Source organism: Aquila chrysaetos, chromosome Z, assembly GCF_900496995.4.
Source record: "Aquila chrysaetos chrysaetos chromosome Z, bAquChr1.4, whole genome shotgun sequence".
Taxonomy (NCBI): domain Eukaryota; kingdom Metazoa; phylum Chordata; class Aves; order Accipitriformes; family Accipitridae; genus Aquila; species Aquila chrysaetos.
In genome coordinates, this window is record NC_044030.1 from 72,801,390 (window position 1) to 72,815,650 (window position 14,261).

The 14,261-nt window shown below is 42.1% G+C and overlaps 2 protein-coding genes across 5 annotated transcripts in view; both read left to right on the forward strand.

Annotated features, from left to right (window-relative positions):
* The window catches only part of DAB2 (DAB adaptor protein 2), a 28,246-nt gene extending 25,967 nt beyond the window's left edge, over positions 1 to 2,279 (forward strand). For all 4 annotated transcript variants that reach the window (XM_030005155.1, XM_030005158.1, XM_030005159.1 and 1 more), the window contains 2 exons: positions 51 to 115; positions 844 to 2,279. In XM_030005155.1, the coding sequence (XP_029861015.1) occupies positions 51 to 110 (60 nt within the window). In that variant the 3' untranslated portion in view covers positions 111 to 115; positions 844 to 2,279. The remainder of the gene's footprint in view (positions 1 to 50; positions 116 to 843) is intronic.
* Positions 2,280 to 4,327: 2,048 nt separating this feature from the next.
* The window catches only part of C9 (complement C9), a 29,346-nt gene continuing 19,412 nt past the window's right edge, over positions 4,328 to 14,261 (forward strand). Inside the window, 1 exon segment of the mRNA XM_030005294.2 lies at positions 4,328 to 4,447. Within this exon segment, the coding sequence (XP_029861154.1) occupies positions 4,362 to 4,447 (86 nt within the window). The 5' untranslated portion in view covers positions 4,328 to 4,361.

Consider the following 14,261-nt stretch of genomic DNA (forward strand, 5'->3'; position numbering starts at 1 on the left):
CAGGGTAAACCTGGAAACCCACTAACAGCCTGTGATCTCTTTTTCCTTAGAAATCTCAGAAACCACCTTCTGGCCCTTTTGGTGATCCTTTTGGCAACCCATTTGCATAGATCAGGTAAGTCTTCCACCAGTAAGGAAACCTATTTCATTCTCTGAAATTGATTCAGAAAACCTTTGGTAAAGAGCTGGCTAAAAACTACACTGGCTTAGCTCTAATGCTCCTCTGAAGTATGGCAAACAGTCCCTAGAAGAACACTTCTGCTAGAGTACGAGTACCTCTACTCAGACTTGTACGTAGCTGCATTCTGGCTAAGCATAGCCAGCTTCACTTTAGAAACAGAGATTTTATTCTTCCACAGACTTTAGTCTCAAGGCCACAATAGATCCAGATTTCCTTTCCTTGATGAAAGTTAATAAGTAAATATATGCTGCAAATTTCAGAGGGGCTCACTAAATACCTTCAGATATCTCTTTAGGAGAGTGTTAGCACACAGTGCCCCATACAACTTTCTGAAGTTTAATCCCCTAAATAATTGTGGGTTTGTACTCTGGGTGAATTGGTGTAAAAACAGAATAACAACTATTATGAGAGCTTTTTTTACTAGAAACTAATGTAACTCAAACTTTTGTACCCTTGACTAGAGAATGTGAACTGTCAAACTAGCAAATCTATTCCTCTGCCACACCTCTAAGTCTTCCCCTGAAATATGGTCTGGCTTCTAACAGAAGACAAGTCTTGCTATTTATTGCTGTAGTTTTTGTTCTCGGTGGCTCTAAGCTAGTTTAAGCAATAAAACTGTAACTTACAGCCATCCTAACCCTAAGTCCTTTTCATCATACTAGGCATAACCAGGAAAGGACAAACGGAGTAGTAACTGGACCTCTTCTCAACATGATTTTTCTACATGTTTCACTTTGCTGTCTGCCACTCTTGCTGCTGTTCCATGATGTCTGTAATCTAAAACATGTCCAGGTGGATTGAAACACGAGTCCTCAAAGAACATGCTGTGAAGATGATAATTCAGGGCAAAGCAAATGTAGAGCTGGACTCATGCTGGAGACCCAAATTCAAACTGGTGGATGGTAATTTTACTTTAGTTCTTTGCAATCTTCCAGAGAGGAGCTTAGCAACACTAAGTCATGTGTCTTGTAAACACGGTCACTACAATTCCTTTTTCTGTAGCCCTTACTGTCCCAAAATACAGGAACTGAATGTACCTGGGGAAGAAGTGTTGCCTGCACATCAGGGAACTGAATTAGTAGCTAGAAGTCCACACCTTAAACAACTAGGTCATTTGCCTGTTATCACGACAGCAGCCAGTTGTAAAGTTAAGTGGACTCTATGCGGTTCTAATTGGTGACTGGACATATGACTTGGTCTCTGAGCCACAAAGGTGTAAACTGTACAGTAGGGGAAGAAAAAATCCAATACTTGTCTATTGAACTCATAGTAAAAATACCATTCTGCCATAGATGTGTAATAACTAACTGTGGGGTCTATAACAGAACTGCTGGAGTCCTGAGTACTAGAGGTCTACACTGTAGGGTCAGATAAGCTGAAACACTTCTTGCAGAACATTAAGGTAGTCCTGGACACTAACTGTTGTCTTGGTGCTAATATGGCTTTTTTCGGGGAGGGAAATCTAGTAGGATGGCTTGGCAGACAAATGGAACAAGCAGATAGGCTTCTTGCGTGTATCTCACAATGTCCCTGATGTTGCTCAGTTTGACTTGTCATATGGTATAGTGTGGCATGTTTCCAGTATATTAGAAAGCAAAAAGACAATCATGGCTTCACTCTGTGCCTAGATTCCTTGTGAACAGATGCTGTTAATGTGTGGTAGTCATCCATCTCTTGCAAACCATGCCTTTTCCAAGGAACCTCTTACTAACAAATCTTTAAATCAGTTGGTTACAACTGACTGTAACAACTACATTCTTGGCCAGTGGTGATGGCTGATGTGTCAGAGGTTTTACTGTTAATACAAAGTATAAACTTGAAATGGTATTGTTAAATCAAATGCCTAAGTAATTGCTGAACTGGAGAGCTAATAAAGTCAACTTGAATACAGCCTTAGTACCGAATTCAGCCAGTCATGCAATTAGTCTTGTATATAAACCTCTCTTGCACTTTCTGTAATGCAAAAAAAGCTATGAATTGAAGTATTTGTCTCAAACTGGAAATGTGGAAACTTATGAATGTTACTGTTACATAAAACTGTAGTATCTCAAGTGATGTTACCTAGTGACATTAAACAAAAGCAACTCTTCATACCAAACATTAGTGTGGCTGTTGATTCTGTCCTCCATAACTCAGTTTTGTGGTCTAGTTGACACTAGGTATTCAAAACCTGCTAAGAATTGTTTCTCACAGGTTCTTACTATAGCTGTCTGATAGCAAAATCTTAAGTCTTTCTGTAGCTTCTTGCGTCAGGCCTGTTCAACAAATGCAGTTCCACAGTAAAAAATAAAATTCCCAGCTGACTTAGTAAACTGTCACTAGAAGCTTGTCCCATTAGCTGCTCAGCCTGAGTTTGCTGCTACTAAAGATGCTTTCTTGCTCCCATCTGCAGGACCATGGAAGCTGGGTACTTGAATTGCATTGCATTCAGAAGTTTCATTAATTTGACTTGTCTATTCCAACTTTGCAGAAGGTCTAAACTGATGCTGGGAAAACTAATTACAACATTTAGCTCATGTTCAGAACAAATTTTACAAGTCCTTTAATGCAGATAGCTAAAAAGAATAAATCCCTTAAAGTTACTGGTTTAGACTAGCCGTTAGTACTGGAGACAGACCTGTAACTGTCAGCGTGCTTTATCACTGAATAAATAGAACAGGTGCTTGTTTGCTTACTTTTAATACTGTTTGAGTCGTATGGTTGAAGGACTGAAAACAACTCCTTGAAAGGGAGTTGGTACCTAGCTTGAAAGATAGGTCTTGTGGTGCTTCATAGAGAATCACTGGGGTTTTTTTGGTTGATTCGTTTTTTGGGGTTTTGGGGGGTTGGTTGGTTTGTTTGTTTTTTTACTTCTTTGTCTGCATGGCAACATGTGATTTAGTATTCAAAGATCTTATTATAACTAAAAAAGCAATTGACTGTCTTGGTGCTTGAGTGAAGGAATATGTTTGCCAGCATTTGAGTTAAGCATCTAAATGACCATTTGCTGGTCAAGCTAAAATTAACATTCTTACTATGCTGGAGTTTTGAAACAGCTGTTGGAATGATCACTAAGAGCTGGTTAGCAGGACCTCTTGCAGGCTGGCCAAAGATGCTTGCTGGTCTGCTAGCTTAGTTTGAATAGCTGTTTGCTCTGATTTAGTCTGTTTTAAAGAACCATGAAATGTGGTGGTATATATACCATCAGTTGAAGCAGATATGATGAAACAATACAGTATTACAAGTGTTTGTCTTGCATTCTTGCTCAACAAATGAGTTGAGTGCAACTGGACTCATCAAGCTGGACTAAGGCTGCATCAGATTTAAGTTCCTCTAAATGAAATTATCCCAGATTAAGGACTGAATAGAGGAAAAAATTGCCTGCCCTATTCTGCACCCTCCCCTCTCCCCGCAACAAAAAGGGGGGAACATAAAAAATTAATTTTTTTTTTACTTACCCATGGTAATTTGCAGTATACTTATACTAGATGATTATTTTAAGCTTGCATCCAGATACTTAATTCTTAACTGCCAAACAGCAGGTTATTTATGAGTTACTTCTGTCTTGTGACTGTGTATAGCACATGATGCCTTAAATCAGGATTACAGCAAACCACTGAATAGGAATGCCCTTCTAAAGAGCTAGCTTGTGGTTTGGGGTTTGGTGACAGTGAAAGCTAGGAGTTTTAGGTTCCTTCAAAACAACAAAAAATTGTGTGGTGTTCTTTTATATTGGCTGGGGGAAGAAGAAAAAAGAATCTTGGGACTTTATTCCTCCAATACTCTAAATGCGGATTCCAAAGATGTTAGATGCTGAAATTGCTCTTGTAAACAGCTCTGCTTTAGGAACTACTTGTTCTTCACATGAGTCACTGCTATGACTGCTTTTTACTAGGCAGTTAACTGTTCCCTAATTAAATAGAAAATGTTTTTCCAATATTTAAAAGGTACTAGTAAACAAAAATGGTTTGTTTTTAATCTTGAAACTACTTTACACTATTTCCCAGTCTCCATGCAGGAAAAAGTGGAATTTTCTGCAAAGTGGACTTTAGAGCATTTACCGTAAGGCAGTTTTGGCCAGTAATTGGCACCGTTCAGTAAGCACTGCTTTTTGTTTGTTCTCTTGGTAATAAATAACAAAAGGAACAAATAAAGAAATTACAAATTCACTCATGGCAATTCTTGTCTATTCAGCTACAAAATGAGAAGCATGCATGTTATCCTGCAGCTTATACCCATACTATGCAATATAGAGGTGGCTGCCTCACTTTGGGGGGAAAGCGGAAGGTAAGTGTTCTTGGTCTTCAGAAGTCTACACTGTTTTGTTTCTCCATCACAGAGCATAAACCTCCAATGCAGATATTTCTAATGGTAGCTTGCTCAGATACCCAATGAAAAAGGAAACTACTTTTTGCTGTATTTCAAGGAGTCAAATAGAAGTGGTTTATTGATTTATTTTGGATGTATGTGGCACAATAAAAGTGACTGATGGCAACTGAAGCTGTGTTCTTGCAGGGAGGTGGAGCTCAGGCAATTGTTTTCTACTGCATGCTGAGTGAGAAAATATAATCTAATCTCAATCTGTTTCTTTCTGAAGATGCACAATCATGCTGACAGTACTTTCTTCCTATTTCATGTCTCCTAGACTGCCTATTTCTAATTCTTTGGAAATATAGCCTTTGTTTTTTCACTGTAGGTATCACAAAAAGAACTAAAGGCTTAGTCCCTACAAAAGTGAAAACAACTGAAGAGCTACACTAGCAGAAATAGAGCTGCCTAGTCTGTGTGTCACTTATGAGAATGGCCAGTGCAAAGTGGTGAAAGAATGTGAGTCTTATAATAGATATATGTACATTAAGAATAAATTGGGATCAGTCTGCTTCAAGATTTAAATTGCAGTATGTGAAGCATTTTGTGATGACATGTGAATACTATCTGATCAACAAAGTATTGCCTCTTGCACATGTGTCTAGGCCTGAGGGTGGCTGCTCCTGTTATTGCTTGAAATACCTGCACAGACTTTGAAGAGCAGCCTTCAAAGCTAGAAAGATTGCTGCTTCCCTCTCTTCTTATGTTTTGATGGTTATTATTATTTTGGCATTCAGATCCTATTAAAGCACAGGTTTGATATATTCAGTTAGAAAAAGTTGAGCCAGAAGATATGATTATTACAGATAGTTCATAGCAGGCAATGTGGGCCAGCAGCTTGACTTCACGTCATACCAAAGACTATGCAGCTCCATGATGGTGCTAGCAACTACAGTTGGCAGAATTATGCCCTCATGTGATGCTATCATGTCTCTAAATTCAAGAGAGCCATGCCTTCTCTCTTGGTCAGTGTTAACTGTCAAACCAAGACTTTTTCTTGAGTCATCAGTTTTGTAACTGATGAACCAAACAGCTCTGTGTTTTGAAGTATGGATCAACAACAAATCACCTAAGCTGCGTGGCTTGAGGGTGTACAGAGTGTATTGTGCAATCCAAGACAAGGTGCAAGAAATTTTGTGTACTGATAGTGAAATGGTTTTTCCTTTCCAAAGACCACTCTTCTGTCCCTCAAACCTCCCCAGTAATGGATAGCAGAGAAGGTATTTTGATTGTTCTTGCCCCAACTGCCACCTTCAGTGACATTCTTCATGAACTGCTTTTATCTCCTCTCCTATTTAAATTGTGTGACTTAATATCTCCTGTTTCAGCATGGTTTTTCAGTAACCCCTTCTCCCTGGGTTTAATGTGGAGGTTAGAGGCTTGCCAATTTTCCTAATATCTTTGTTTTTTCTAAACAGTGATGTTGAATAAAATGCTCTCTCCATGTGTGTTCCTTTGAATTTCCACATCAATCTGGATAGTGGATGCATTGTTGGTGTTTCAGCGTTCATGAGACTCGTTTGCAATGAGCTTTTTCTGATTTTTTTTTTTTTTCCTTCTCTAACTTCAAATAAATCCAAACCCCTAAAACTAGATCTGCAGCAAATCACGTGAACCTTGTACACTATCCTGGAGGGGGATCAAGGGTGTGTGTACATCACTGAATGAATATTCTTCCAGAAGTTGCTTGGTTGGGATTATGTGAAAACCTGTGCTACTTGAAAGGCAGCTCAAAGACTACCATCAACTCTGGTTTGCAGACAGTTGATGGCAAGATTTCTGTTTGCATTGAAACGTTCATCTCAGCCTCTCCTGCCTGGGATTTTTATTTTAGACTCAAAATAATTACTTATAGGACCCTTTGGGAGACCCTTTAGGATTTGTACTAGCTTGAGTCTGATAGTTCCTTTAGGCATTCCTCCTAGACACTGCTTTTCATGGTTCATTCTTACTTCGTGCAAGGGATTTTGGCTGCATTTTTAAGGTAAGTTAAAAGTTCAGAAATGCATTTCAATGTAAACTTCTACAGTACCTAAATACCTGATAATTGCTAGGAATAACATATCCATCTGCCTTTAGAAATCCTATTAGGTGCCTCCATATATCTTTAAGGTCTGTTGTCTAAGGGTTCCCACTCATACTATCTTTAAGGACAATCTGTCAGTCTTCAACCCAAGATGCCAGAATAGATGTTGTTACTCAGAGGTTTACAGTCCTACCTCAGTAAGGAGACGGAAAGGTCATGTTTCCAGATACAGGAAGGAACAAGCTGATCCTCATCCATTTGCAAGACCAGTAGATTTTGATTTCTTCCCTCTGTTCATGTTGTTGTTATGCTGAGTAGTGGAAAAATATTTAATAGAATACTGTACAGCAACTTTTCAAAGCATTGCCTGCTTATTACGAAGTTACAGTGAGTTGTGGTGTTGATGAAGTATTGGTAAGATGAGCTCATTACAGATGAAGGAATTGTTTTTGAAGAGGCTGGAGGGCTACATCAAACTTCAAATACATTACAACTTTGCAGAATTTCATAGAACTGTAGAATACATTGAAAAATCTAGGTTGGAAGGGACCTCTGGAGATCTTGTACAATGTTCTGTTCAAAGCAGGGCCTTAGACTAGGTTATCCAGGGCTCCTGTCAGTCTGTCTTGAATATTTCCAGTGAGGGACATTTTACCATTGCCATGGGTAACCTATTACAATGTTTAATTGTTCTCATGGTAGAGTTTGGGGGGTTTTGATGTTTTGTTTTGGGTTTGTTTATTTTTATATTCAGATTGCATTTACCCTGAAGCAATTTCTGCTTGGTGCCTCCATCTTCTATATAACTACCTTCTAGGACTTAGCCTTTTCTGTAGAAGTTTGTAAGACAAACTGTATACTTATTTTTCTTTCTTATTTTTGAGTTATAAACCTTAATATAGCACAGGGCAAGTGTGACTGCAGTGCAGCTTAAGCTGGATTTGTAATTTCAAAAAACTGTATTAGCTCCCAGGCTGAAGTATAATTCTGATGTATGTAAGCACACATGTTTAGCCAATAGTTGAAATATACCTTGAAGAGTGTTTCAGGATCTGTAAACCTCAGCAGCACTGGACAAAGAAAGCTGGCCCCTAAGTGGGCATATGAAAGTAGAAGAAAAGGCTCAGATTAAAAGTAACATGATTAATCTAATCACAGTCTTTCTGGGTCAGAGCAAAGCTGATCCGTTACCCTATTCCTGATAGTGATCATTAAAGGTGGCTCAGGGAAAAGTGTGAGAACAAGGCAGGTATTCAATGCCATCTCCCAAGTTCCCAGTGCTTTCAGCTGCCAACCAGTGGGTTATTGATTTAGGTGCTCAGAGTGCACCAGAGAATTAGTGAAAGGGAATTCTGTGTAAAATGGACTTTTCACAAGGTTGGATCTGCATCCTCTATGAGGTATCCAAATTCCTGGTGCCAGGCACACAACAAGACTTCACACTTCCCTACCAGCTAAGAGTTTGGGAGGTCCCCATTGTATGGAGAGAATTCTTGATTCTCTATCTTATTTCTACTGTCCACAGATATTGGGCATATTTGTGCTTATTGCTGTTTCCTTTTTTTCAGAATCCCACCTGTTAAAAGCAAGATCCTCAGCCAAGGATCCATTCACTGCAGGCCCTACCTTGAAGTCAGGAGACTTCTGGGAAGAGAGTTGTTTAGGAGTAGCAGGCAAGACAGTGGGAGTGCATGATGCAGATACTTCCAGCAGCAGTGGTGCGTGTTTACTGCTGGTGTGTGTGACAGGGGAAAGTCTGAGGCATCAGAGCCAGTCAGGGTCAGATAGTGTATAAAAGGTTGCACAACAACCCTGTGATCCCTGAGCTGTTTAAGATTCAATAACTGGAAAGAGGCATAGGTCGATTTAGGGTCTCTTGTAACAAGTTACTATGTATGTAACCTGAACATACAACAAATAGCACCAGAAAGCTGAACCAACTGGTATATCTTTCTTGTCCAAACTGCAGATTTCTCAATCTTGTGGAATCAGGTTACATCTGTTTGGACTCCTGAAATATTTGTACAAGGGAATGGGGTCAAAGAGTGGAGGGCAAGGCCCTGCCTCCAATGAAAGCCCATACATCACGCTGCAGGTGGTGCAGATCTGCTGTTACGACCAGGGCTGGACAGACCAGGTAGGGGTCCTGGTGAATTCAGAACTCCCTCAGGCTAAATTAAGGTGAAAGGACACCAAATGATCAGTTAAAACATTTTATTCACAGCAGAAGCAAACTGAACTTTGAAGGCATTAACAGCAGGTGATGGGGATTCTCTTTTAACAGGAATTGGCATGGAGCAACCTCAGTGACCCGTGTAACCCGTGGTAACCATATACATCAATTCAGGGAAGAAGGAGATCCCTCCTGTTGGGTCACGAGGTTCAGAGCAGACCCCCTTGCTTTCTAGACTCCTTCTTAGAGAAGAGCCCAGGGGTGGCTGGATCCACTCCTAGTCCCAGACTTGGTCAATGGTTTACATCTTAAAGGGATGAGATGTAGGGATTGTGGAAAAGGAGAAAGAGAGAGTGAGACAGAGAGAGGAAAAGGAGAGAAAGACTTTACCAGTCCTGGGTCTAGCATTGGTCCAGTCAGCCTGGAGGTCCAGTTCCAGTGGGCATATGTGTGTGGGGCTTCAGTTTGTGTCCTTTTATCATCTCCTTGCCCCTCCTTCAGGTGGGCACTCAAACTCATTCAGCTAATTAGGTGTCCTGCACGGTTTGTGCTTTCAGAAACTTTAGGAAATGGGTTGGTGGGCTTGGGGGTCATTTAGGGAGGAACTTCTTCCCTGCAGACATGACCACTGTTTGATCTTTGGCCATGCATGGTGAGCTGCCCCGCTCAGCGCCTCAGAACAGGGAGCTGCGCACCCTCCAGCCTGCCCTCCCCATCCTGTTGCTGATGTCCTGTGCTGATCTGTGCTGATCTGCTTCTTTTCACCTGTGGTTCCTTGCTAGGCAGGGTTCATTGTTATGCAAAGTTCGTCATTAAGCAGAACTTGCCCCACCACAATGTTTGAGACATTAACTCTTTCAGTCTCTCACACGATCCAATGTCTCAAACACTGTCTGTATAATCTTTGTGGATTCTCCATAGTCTTTGCCCAGGCTGGTGATTTAGATGTAAAGAAAGAGGAGAGAGACAGAAGAGGGAGAGAAGAGGGAAGAGATGGCACGGGTAATCATACAGTGAACAATTGCAAGGCCAAGCGTTATGAACAAAAATGCACATAACAACATGAGTCCAATGCTAACAAGTCATTTCCCCCACCCCATGACTCCCAGGGACATTAGGAGAGAGGTCAGCAATGATCCTCTGTTAAACTGGCCTCTTGGTTGCATCGCTTGGAAAAGTTCTCCAGCCTTGTCTGTAACTTCTCTCATCTTCTTTCATGCTTCTTCTAAGGAGGTAGTTGCGTTGTGTATAGTGAGACAGCATTCTCCATCTGTGAGATTTAACATCCCATATACCCCATGTTCTTTTAACAACTTTACAAGATTCAAGTTTTCCTCCTCAGGGAAGAAGACAAATCTTTGAATTGTCAGAGGAAGGGGGTTTTTTTTAGTGCCATGAAAGGTCCCCCGGAAGCATTGTTCCGGGAGCAATTTGGTTTACCAAGTTTTATCACAAGATTGGTGATGTTTAGATTAATGAGGCCGAATTGAATTCCGTTGTACAAACACCTTGACTGGTGTCATTCCAGAGGTGTATAAAACCTTGAATCAAATTCCAAGATAAATCTGGAGAATCTTTTCCCTGTCCTCCAGTGGAAAGGATCAGGATGAGGAAGAAGTTTCCCCAAAGCATTTTTCCCTATAATAACAGACAGAAATTACAAGTGACAATAAACTGATATCACAAATAACAATTATTATAGTTAAGGCTAACACGGGTCCCTTGCTGCCTCTCTCCATTTCTCTTTTGTTCTACAAAGTGCAAATATAAATAAAGCATACATAGATTAAAACGAGGGTATTATCCATCATGTGTGGATTCGGTGGTCTTTTCCATGTGCATTGGTTGCTATCCACGCATACAAATTCAAAGGGGTTTTAAGGGTCCGAGGCACCTCTCCTACTGTTGAGAGGTCCACCAGAATGGGTTGTCCTGGGTAGTATAAGGATTTTACCGGGTCTTTTGTTTCCCTTTCCTCTGGGAGTAGAGAGGGGGGGTTGAGGCAAAATGCAGTGAGCTTGAGACATCCATTTTCTTCCCAGTGACTGTTCACCTTTCCTACAGCATCAGGGAGCCATGGGCATCATCTGGAATCATGGGGCCTAAGGACACACTTTAGCAACCTATTTGTCCTCTCCACTATCCCATTAGCTTGAGGGTAGTAGGGGGTGTGAAATACCCACTGTATTCCTTCACCTTTTGCCCATTCCTGCACCACCCCGGCAGTAAAGTGGCTACCCTTGTCTGGTTGGATCAACTGGGGTTTAGGCAGATAAGTGAACCATAGCTTTAATCCTTTCACTGTGTTGTCCCCAGTTGCTCTTGCAACAGCTGCCACTTGGGTAAGTCCCGACACCACTTCCACCCTGACAAGAACATATTGCTTCCCATCTGACTTCTTGAAGGGCCCTATATAATCAATTTGCCAAGTCTCCCAGAGTCCCTTTCCGTCTCTTAGGTGGAGAGGGGGTTCTCATAAGGGATGTCTTTCTAGCCCAGTCAGGCACTGACTACAAGCAGAAATGATCATATTACACAATTCCTGAGTAACTGGCCAACCTCTGCCACTGGCTTCTTTGAAAAGATCATCAACCCCTGAATCACCACGCTTCACATGTAACCACTCTAACAGGTGTCCCCACTCTTCTTCGGCTCCTGGCTGCCATCGCAGCTAAGCGAGTTAGAAAGTCTACCCATTCCAGATGTGTGCTGGGTGATTCCCCCCTTGGTGTGTGACTAGCCATCCCACCAAGAAAGCTCCCCATTTGGTGATATTCAAAATCTCCTCCCATTTTTCTCTTTGCCACGCAGGTACCTGCTAAACCTCCCACTGATTCTGTTCCCAGAAAGGGAGCCACTCAGTGCACCTGTTAAACACTGCATACGAAACTGTATAAACAAATACTGGTTATCCATTTTCAGCTTCTCTTTTTACCACATTCCAAACCGCTATCACTTCCCCTACCTGGGCACTTCCCTCACCTACTGTTATGATTTGGTCCCCTGAGTTAACATGCAGGGCTACTGCTCGGTGCTTCCAGATCTGTTCCTCTCTTTTAGAAGATGCGTCAGTGAACCACACATTTTTTAGATGAGATTCGAATGGAGGGGCAAGTTTTATATACGAGGGAGGAAGTTCTTGAGTTAATTTTGTCTCAGACAGTTCTTGTATTTGGAGTGTTTTAGGCCCTCCCTCTTCTATTTGGCATGTGTGATAATAATGATCTAGCTGTACATACCATAACCTGATGGTTTCTTGCTGTGCGACTCCTACAGGGGGTGGGGTTCCCATCAATATTAGTTTTAAAACCTTAAAGGGCCCTCTCAGGTTAACTGGTTGCTGCCGTATAATTTTTTCCACCTCTTGCAAAGCTAGGTTGACCACAAAGAGGCCCTTTTCCCAAACTGAGTATCGTTTCTCTGCATCTTTAAAGCTACTTGAATAGAATCTGATAGGCCAAGTCAGACCTTCAGGTCCACGCTGCCACATGTGTATTGATAGCCCATGGATCGCAAAATCCCATTCAATGCAGAGTGGGTCTGTTGGATGAATGGGCCCAAAGGCCTGGTACACCCCAGCTTCGAAAATTAGCAATTTTAAGGCTTCTTTGTGGACCAGGGTCCAATCCCAAGAGACCCTTTTGTGTGTTATATTACACAGGGGTTGGGCTATGATAGAGAAGTCAGGGATGTGTTTCTTCCAAAATACCAACACGCCTTAGGCGTGTTGGAGTTCTTTCTTATTTGCAGGCATTTTCACTAGTTCAAGGGTGGTCAAGGTTTTGTGGGGAATGCACACTGTCCCACCCCTCCACCAGATACCCAAGAACTTCACTTCAGAAGATGGGAGTTGTATCTTTTTGTTTGGAACTTGAAGTCCTAATTTTTCTAGGTGAGCAATTATCTCTGTTTGGGTCTGTCCCTCTACCTTGGTATCAGGACCACCAATTAATACATCATCAATATACTGGTATACTTTAACCCCTTCTGCAGGAGTAATTTTAGTGAGCTCTTGAGCCAATCCATAATAAGCAATTATTGGCGAGTGCCGATATCCCTGGGGGAGATGTATAAAAGTGAATTGTATCCCTTCCCAAGTAAAAGTGAAGCGGTCCCTATCGGCTTCCTCCATAGGGACCATAAAGAACATATCTTTTACATCAATGGTGGCTAGGATCTGGTGGGCTTGTTCTTGTATTGTTGCAATCAGCTTGGCCATGTTAGGCATTGCAGCTCTTAAGGGATGTGTATTAGCATTCAAGCGCTGATAGTCGATTATTAACCGCCATTTTCCACTTGGTTTGCAGACTGGCCACAATGGAGAATTGTAAGGTGAGTAGGTTGGGACAATTATTCCCTGTTCCCGTAGCTCAGTTATTACAGGGGCAATCCCCTCTCTCGCCCCTAATGGCAAGTCATAAGATTTCACATTGAGTATTTTTGAAGGTGGGAGTGCAGGCACCAACTGCAAAAGCCTCATTGAAGCTGCAGGGAGTCCAAACTTCCATTCCTTCCCCTTGGAGTCTATCCATGCTCTTCCTTTCAATAAGTCAAGCCCCAAAATGTTTGTTGGGTAGGTGTCCCAATATCATTATAGTTTCTGTTGCAGTCTCTTCTCCTGGCAACCAACACTTGACCCAGGCAGTTGCCTGGAGCTGAGAGTTTCCAAAAATGTCTGTTACCGAAATTTGTTTTTTGTCAGCGACTGTGCAATTACGATTGGCAACATCCATTTGGAGTTCCAACACCTGAGCACCTGTATCTAGCAAAAACATGACTGGGGTCTTAAAGGGGCCTAGGGGAAAAGTAATTAACAGGTCCCCTTTATCGCTTTCTGGGAGCCTTCTCAAATGGTCCCACTGGCCGTCCCCCGGCTCACTTGTTGGGGATGGCAGAGGGGGTTTCTTTACTCAGGGACGTCCGAATCAATCAATTTAGCCTCCTGAGGAGCAGGCAGGGTTATGTTTCTGGGTTCCTCAGATGGGGGAGAGGGGTCTTTGAAGTTTGAGGGATATAGGGCCCCTTTTATTTTGTCCCAGCCTTTCATAAGATCTTCAAGGTTGGGAGTGGGCAACCTGTTCATCACCTCCCTGGGGATTCCCTTTGAGATACACTCCATCCACAGTGCATATCTTTTATTATTGGAAGGCCGTGTTGGTCTGCCTGGAGGAGGGGATCAAGAATTGTGTGTGGACCTGGCTTTTGTTTTTCCATTCCCTTCCACCCTCCTAAGGTCTGCTTTGGATTTTGTCTCTCCCAGAGTGGTGAACCCCATTCGTCTCCCACAATTAATCAACTCCTGTGCTACTTCTCCCCATGTCATCTCTGGTGGACCTCCCCTTCTTCGGGGTTGGGGTGCTCTTAAGCGATCTTGTAATTGCACGGCATATAATTCCAAAGCATCCAGCAATCCCCTTATAAGAGGATGCAACCTTTCGGAGTCTGCCACATGTTGCATGGGAGAGGGCTGTTGCAGAACCAGGAATTGATCATGCATCACCTGGAGACACGCAGCTTTTTGTACGCTCTCTAAA